Source organism: Cicer arietinum, chromosome 6 (genome assembly GCF_000331145.2).
Source record: "Cicer arietinum cultivar CDC Frontier isolate Library 1 chromosome 6, Cicar.CDCFrontier_v2.0, whole genome shotgun sequence".
NCBI lineage: Eukaryota > Viridiplantae > Streptophyta > Magnoliopsida > Fabales > Fabaceae > Cicer > Cicer arietinum.
In genome coordinates this window covers 25458778-25466627 of record NC_021165.2, presented here as the reverse complement: position 1 = coordinate 25466627, position 7850 = coordinate 25458778, and the positions used below count along the sequence as shown (strand labels likewise).

Sequence of the window (7850 nt, the reverse complement as noted above, 5' to 3'; positions counted from 1 at the left end):
GAAGAATTCGAGTTTGAATTTTGAATGAAAAAATTATTAGTCATAATTTATTTACCTTCCAATCAAATACTGAATTATTAAAATCTCTGTTTATTTCTTTGTAAGAGTTTAATAAATCAACTGAAGCACTATTCCTCGTTAGAAATTGTATATAGAAAGAAAAAAAAAGTGAATACACTCTCCACTTTATAGGGATAGTTGAATAGTCTATTTGTTGATGTGCTCTATCTAGATAAAGTTTGTATGATCGAACTCCACCCTTACAAATCCTATGAGGTATGAATCCACTTATAAAGTCATTTTTAATTTTCAAAATCAATCTCATCTAATGTTTAATGCTCAGACTCTCAATACATCTCTCTATAGCTAAGATTAGACACCTGATTTAATTTGAATGACTCAATAATAAATGATCCAATAAATTTTGATATAAATTTTCAAATTTAGATTAAACTTAACTTAACACTTACAAATTCATTTTATAATATGAAATATGTATGTTTCTTATTTATAAAATTATTTTCAAGCAATATTTCAACTATTTACGTGACGCTCTACACAAAAAGTAACATACATAAAACCACGATTAGAAATAATGGTTTTTTACTTTTTATTTTTATAAATAAATTAGAGTAGTATTGTTATTAATTAAATTGATATTAATTATTATTTTACGAGTGTTTTAAGAAGATTTAAATTATATCACTTGATATATTTAAATCTTAATACAGTAATTAAATATTAGAGAAAAAGTCAAGTTTTTTCATTTTATTTATTTATTTTTTGACTTGTTCCGGAAGATCCAATCTGAGAACATGAGGATTTGGTATGGGGGAATATTCAAATCTAAAGTATTATCTTTCTCTGTCTATAAACAACAGCATCATTAATGAGAATATGGAGCACCACTATTGAATTTAAATTTCAGTCAAAAATGAGCAACGTTTTATAAATAATATTTTCTTTTGAAGGGAATATTGAAAAAGAAAAGTACCAACATTCCTAATATTTGTCCATGGTGTTTTGATCAAATTTGTTGAACTTGATAAAATTGAGAATTTGTTTAGACACTGCTCTCTCCAATTTAAATTAATTAAGTGATATTTTAAAATAAACGTTGTTTTAATTTTTTTAATTATACTCGTAACTAATATTGTAAATTATAATTTTTTTACGGAAAACAACATATTTCAGTAGTTAAAATAACGACTAATACACTTAGAATGAGCTAACAAATCGTGTTGGAACATTCCACATCACGTTGTTATGAATTAGGACTATTAACTAATACACCCAAATCAAGAGGTGTTACACAGAGTATTTAGAAACCAAACAAACATTCCTAATCCTATGTCTATATATGTCATAACTTCCAACATATCATAATATGCTTCTATCTATTTACAAATTATTGTATATCACTTATGTACACATTTTATGGTCTCAAATTTTCAATTTTACCCAAATTAAACTTTGTAGAAGACAAATGAAAAATCTTAAGGAAACAAAAACAAATTTACATTAGGTGCAAATATGTTTAAATAAAAAAATCCCATGAAGAGAATAACCAAAAACTTAATTTAATTATAGATTTTTTGGTATCACAACAATCAAAAGAGAAAGGAGGAAAGACACTAACAAAATCACAAGAAAAAGACTCGTAAGAACAAAAAAAACAAACTTATAGTTTATAATTTATAAACTTTGTTTGGTAAAATTTATGAATTTATAACATATAATTTATAGCATTTTTTATTGCTAATTTAGTAGTTTATTATTTTTTCTTCTAATTTTATCATTATTATAACTAAAATATTTTTCTTTTTATAATTTATTTATTATAATTTAAATAAATAATTTAAAATAATTTTAATAAATAAATATTTAAAGTGAATAATTTATTTATTATAATTTAAAGTAAATAAACTAGCTAAAGAAATAAAAATATAAGTTTAATAAATAATTCATTTATTATAATTTCAAATTATTTATAAATAAATTAAAATTTAAATAATTAATCATTTTAAATAATTAATAATTGAAACTTTAAAATAATTAATATCTTAAAGTAAATAGTTTATTTATTTTAATTTAAATAATTAAAATAGATAAAAATATATATCAGATTTATAAATTTTAAATTACTATTTTTATAATATTTCAAGCATTAATTGATAACATTTATTTTTAATTAAAAATATTATTATGTGTTATTTTACATTTTAAGTTAATTGAACCGTTAATTTTATCAAACACTTCATTAACAACTATAAACTATCAGTTAATTTGATCTAATAGAGCAAAAAAATACACTTTAAAATCAATAAACATACATTTAAACTATTTAAGGTTTTTTTTCATCTATATCCTTTTTTTTTATATTTAACAAAATAGAATTAAGTTGCTAATTTATTTGCAAAATAGGAGAGATTTGTTAAAATAATATATCACATTATTTGTTTTGGCACATCTACTCAACTGCATTAACTTTGATATATTTTTTTTATTAAATATATTTTATTTGATTTTATTAATATAATTTTATTTTTAAAAATATTTTTGTTATTTTTTATTTATTAAATTAACAATTATTCCTTTGTTAAAATTAAAAAAGAAAATTAAATATTTTTAGATAGTCACATCTCAAATATGCTACCCGCTACTGCAAACAAAAATAAAAAAATTTATTAGTTGCAAAGCGGAGATGCGACTCTTAAAAGTAAAAAAAAAAAAAGGCTAAATTACATATGTGGTCCCTTAACTTAATTTCAGGTAACGTTTTAGTCCTTTATCTTTTTTTTTTTTCCGATTTAGTCATTTATTCCTAAAAATATCAAATAAAGAATGAAAATATGAGTTTATTTGAAGATTTGCGTTACGAATTTGATGAAATTTGTATTATATTGAAGAATATAATTAATTTTATGAGTTTTGATTATTTTTTTTTTTTTGAATTTTTGTATAAAAAAGGATATCATTGTTGAAATTTTAAAACATAAAATATCAAATTGTCACTTAAAATTAAAATAAAGGACCAAGTCGGGAAAAAAAAAAAGATAAAGGACTAAAAGGTTACCTGAAATTAAGTTAAAGGACCACGAATGTAATTTAGCCAAAAAAAAAATAGAACTATATAAATTTTAGGGTATAATGAAGAGTTTTAAAATTTAAAAAAAATATAGATGAAAAAAAAAGCCTTTATTTAATCAAAAATTAAATATACTTTTAGCCTCCATTAAATTTCAACATTTTAATATAAATCTTTAAAAAAAATATATATATATAATTTTTAGTCGTTGCCACATTATCAGACAAACAATTTTAATCGTTGATGAAATAAAACACGCTTAATTGTCCTTCAACTAAATTTTTTTTTAATGATATTTTATAAATATATTTAAATTATAAAATAGTTTTCAAAAAATTTAAAAAATTAAGATAAGATGAATTAAATATTATTTTTTTAAAATATAACAAAATTCAAAATAAAAATTTATTATTTACAAATGAATTTTTATATTATTGTAAATGTACATAAAATATTAATTTAAAAATATATGTTCACTTAATATTAAAAAATAAAATTATATATGATGATTTTATAATATTTAAAATTGTATATTTATTTGATAGATATTTAAATTAAAATTTTATTAAAATTAAAAAAAATATTTTTTAATATAATTTATTTGTAGAAGGGTGTTCTCCCTTTGAACAAAGTACAAATAAATTAATCGAAGGTTGTACAATGTTCGAGAAGATTCAATCTCTGACACATACACAAACAATTGATTCAAACATTGTTTTGGACGTTCAATGAAAACATATTATGTTATGTGGTCCTTTTTCTCGTTTATATCTTCGTTGCACGTCACTCGCCATGTGAACATCCTCAGTGTTGGTGAGCCAAATTCGAACTACTCCTCAACACTGTTTCTATTACTATTATTTTTTGTTTTTCTTTTTTTGTTCTATCCTACTACTATTATTATTATTATTGAAAGCACTTAAATGGATTAAAAATTATTTATTCAAGCACAAGTTGCGAAAAGATCAATAATTATTTGTATATTTCAATTTTTAATGTGTTAAATACATAAATTTTCGAATTTTATTTTTGTCAATATGAAGACTTACACTTTTAGATCTACTAAACAACACTCTGTAAATTTTTAATAGCATCTGCCACGTATCATAAAATGAATACGTAAAAGCGTAAATTAGTTTTCTTTTATGTAATATATTAATTTTTTTTACTGAAAATATTAATTTCTATTTGTATACTTTTTGTCTGGGAACTTTAACATGTGTACACGTTTACCATATGAAATGTTTATGAATCTAAAAAACATAATGTCCAGTGTAATTTTTTTAACATAAATATCTAATAAAAATAGAAATGTACTATTCTAGCATGTCATTCATCTCTTGTAACTGAATCTCAAAATTTATGATAGAAAGCTGCAAAATAATAAATTCTTATCAAATATTAATATAAAATTATTCAAACGAACAATGAATGTCCCTTAATTTCTTTTTAAAAAACGTCCCTTTATTTCAATATTTATATCAAAAAATAAAAAAATTATCCAAAAATGTTAAACAGGAAAAAAAATTTAAATATATGCGTTGATACTTTCAATTTTGTTATAATTATTATTAAGCAAATATTCCCATATAAAATAATATTTCAAGTCTGGAAATATTTTCCTCTCAAAATAAGTAAGGATATATTTTATCTTATGAGCTTAAAAAACTAATTTAATATCTGATCTTAGTGTTAAAAATATATAGGAACTTGAATAGCTAACTAAATCATATACTTACAACAAACATTAAATTGGTTTCAGTAGAATTGGATAGCATCTCTTCGGATTTGCTTGGTTGGAGGGAATTAAAAAAAGAATAGAGAAATAATATTTTAAATGATGTTTATTTGATTTAATGTTTAAGAAAGAGAGGGGAGGATAATGGAGGAGAACAAAATTTTTTGAACTTTTTTTTTTGTTTCTCTTTATTTTTGGAGATTTAAAAAAGGAGGAGAAAGTAAAGACTAAAATCAATTATAAACTACTTAAAATTTCTCATACTTTCTAAAATCAAACATAAATTTAATTAATTTTTTTTTTATATCTTTTAAATCAAACGTATAGTTATGTTCTATTTCTATTTCATAACTCTAAGTTGGAAAAGGAGATCTCGTCAGGTTCTCAGACCGAGATTAATCTATTTATTGATGAACATTTTGCATCAATAGCATGGTTATATATTTAGACCACTTTTCAAAATAAATTTAGTTTTGAAAAACATTTAAAATGAAAAATTATTTTGGAATACTGATATTTAAGAAAATAAAGGAGCACATTAAACTATTTTTTTTTTTATTTGTAGATAAAATGGTAAAGAAATCCGCTCATAATTATGAGGTCTCAAGTTCAAATAGAGACATAATATCGAGCCTAAAAATATCGATATTTGTCAGTTGAATTAGATTTTACGAATCATCAAACTAATATTTACTACCTTAGAAAAATAAGAAAACTATAGAACTAAAAATTGATTTTTAACCTACTTTTTGTGGAATAATCACCTTGTAATACAATAAACATGTCCAGACAAGTTTATTAAAAAAATATGTTGACTTAATAGAAGATCTAAATCTACTTATATGATAAATTTGTAGTAATTAAAAGTTATATTTGTAAAAAAACCTAAAATTAAAAGGTTAATATTTTTGACAAAAAATAATTAAAATTTTATAAATATTTTTTTTTACTAAAAAAACCTTTTAAAATTTTAAGAAGGACTTAAAATCTATTTAACTTTTCAAATATTTGGGATAAACTTTATCTATGATAAATCTGACTCATCTAAATTAAAAATTAATAAAATAAATGAATTAATAATTAATACCATAATTAATTTGTATTTATATATAATATTTAACTATTCATTTAATCATTAATAATTTATATTATTTATTTTATTGTCTATAACAAATTTTTTACTATAAAGAAACCAAATACACCTTTCATATACTTGTACAAATAAAATAACTATTATCGACATTATCGACTATGTGGTAGTATCGGATGAACAAACTCAAACTTTTCACTCTTAAAATTGCGAAAAAAAATACTTGTCATTGTCAAACCTTTACAACAAAACTTAAAATATATATTTTTTCACCCCTTTAAGAAAGGGTACTTGACTTTGACTGATATTTTTAGAACTCATTGAGAGCCATGAGTTGGACCAAATCAAGCTAAACTATTTATAACCACAAGAATAGATAAGATTTTTCTCCAACTTCTACCCCTTCTTCACATAAATACCCTTTCCATAAACCACAATAATTTTCTATTTATGACTTCAAATATTGTTCACCCTCCTAAAAATTTAATTACAAAATAAATAAATAAAATTAAAATAAAATAAAAAATAACAGAGCCAACTTCTCTAAAATTTCTCTCCCTTATTCTAATTTCTAAAACAAAGACAATGATAAAAAAACTCTCAAAGCTTAGTTAATGAGTTTGAATTTTAAAAGAGATATTCACATCAGTGACAACACCCCATTCTATGAACTCGATCCCTTAAAATTCCATTATACAAAGCAATTCGATTTTCTTGCATTCCACGTGGTTCAGGAATTTCGTTTCTGCATTTTTTTATTGATACTCTGTTTTTCTTCCCCTGTTCTTCTCTTATTTCCTTTTCTTCTTCCTTCAACATCACATTTTCTGAAAATTTCACTTTCTTCTTTATTCTCCTTTTTTCCCTCTTCTTTTCCTCTATAAAAAATATAAAAATGTCAATTAGAATAACATTAATTATTAAATTACATTCATAAGGATAAACTTAAATACCGTTTGTTAATGTTCTTTAATACAACATAACACATATACTTTTGATAGACTTTTATATCAAAAATCCACCTATCATGAAATGATTTAAAAAAAATCTTAATTGAAAGTTTTGATATTAAATTAAAATCATATAGTTCAATTTTAAAATAAGTAATAATAACAAAATAAGTGTGTCTAAAATTTTGTTGTTATTTAAAAAAATGAATTTTCATGTGAAGAAAAGAGTGAATTTTGTTTTTTGAATAAATTGAATTTACCTGAGCATAAGCAAGAGCGAAGAATCCGTTTATTAGAGTGAAGAGAATTGGGGGTTTCGATAATTTGAAATTGAGATGAATTTTTTTGTTTACAGAAAATAAGGTAAAGAACGGTGGTTGAAAGAACCGTTGCGGTGGTTAAAACAAGACCTTGTGAAATTGAAGCCATATAATTTTTGAACAGAACAAGAAAACAAAGGAAGAATCAACAAACAACAACGTTGTATTGTGTTTGTGGTGTGAGAAGAATGAAAAGAGAGGACTCTGTTGACTATAAGATGAAATTAAGAGTCGTATAAATATTGAATGAGAGAGAGAGAGAGAGAGAAATTTGAGTGAAGAAGTGTCTTTTTCTTTTGCGAAGCTTCATAACAGGTGGCACTGGTTGGGAAAAGAAAATATATTTTAACAAAAAACATAGGTGAAAAAAGAACATGAATTAAAAAAAAATCAACAATTATGGTTAGAGAAGGGGAAAAGAAATAAATATGACTTTGGTTTATTTTATTTTATTTTTTGACAAAAATGACTTTGAATATTTGGCAAAATGGTTGTTGGTGATTATATTTAGGAAAGGCTGATGAGTAAACTAGATTTAAACATTTTTTTCTTTGTTGGCCTAAAAGGAGTTTCCTATGTTGGAGTATGTGATGAATTCATAATAAATTTTTTTAACAAATTCCTATATATTGATACTTTCTTTTACGTTATTTATAAATTAAAA

General features: G+C 22.3%; 1 protein-coding gene across 1 annotated transcript; it reads right to left on the bottom strand.

Annotated features, from left to right (window-relative positions):
• Positions 1 to 6093: 6093 nt before the first annotated feature.
• On the bottom strand, positions 6094 to 7418 carry LOC101492119 (uncharacterized). The gene is made up of 2 exons (XM_004506882.4): positions 7127 to 7418; positions 6094 to 6794 (listed from the first exon to the last, which is right to left on the bottom strand). Exons 1-2 carry the CDS (start codon positions 7293 to 7295, stop codon positions 6562 to 6564), a joined length of 402 nt encoding a protein of 133 aa, XP_004506939.1. The 5' UTR covers positions 7296 to 7418; the 3' UTR covers positions 6094 to 6561.
• Positions 7419 to 7850: the final 432 nt, after the last annotated feature.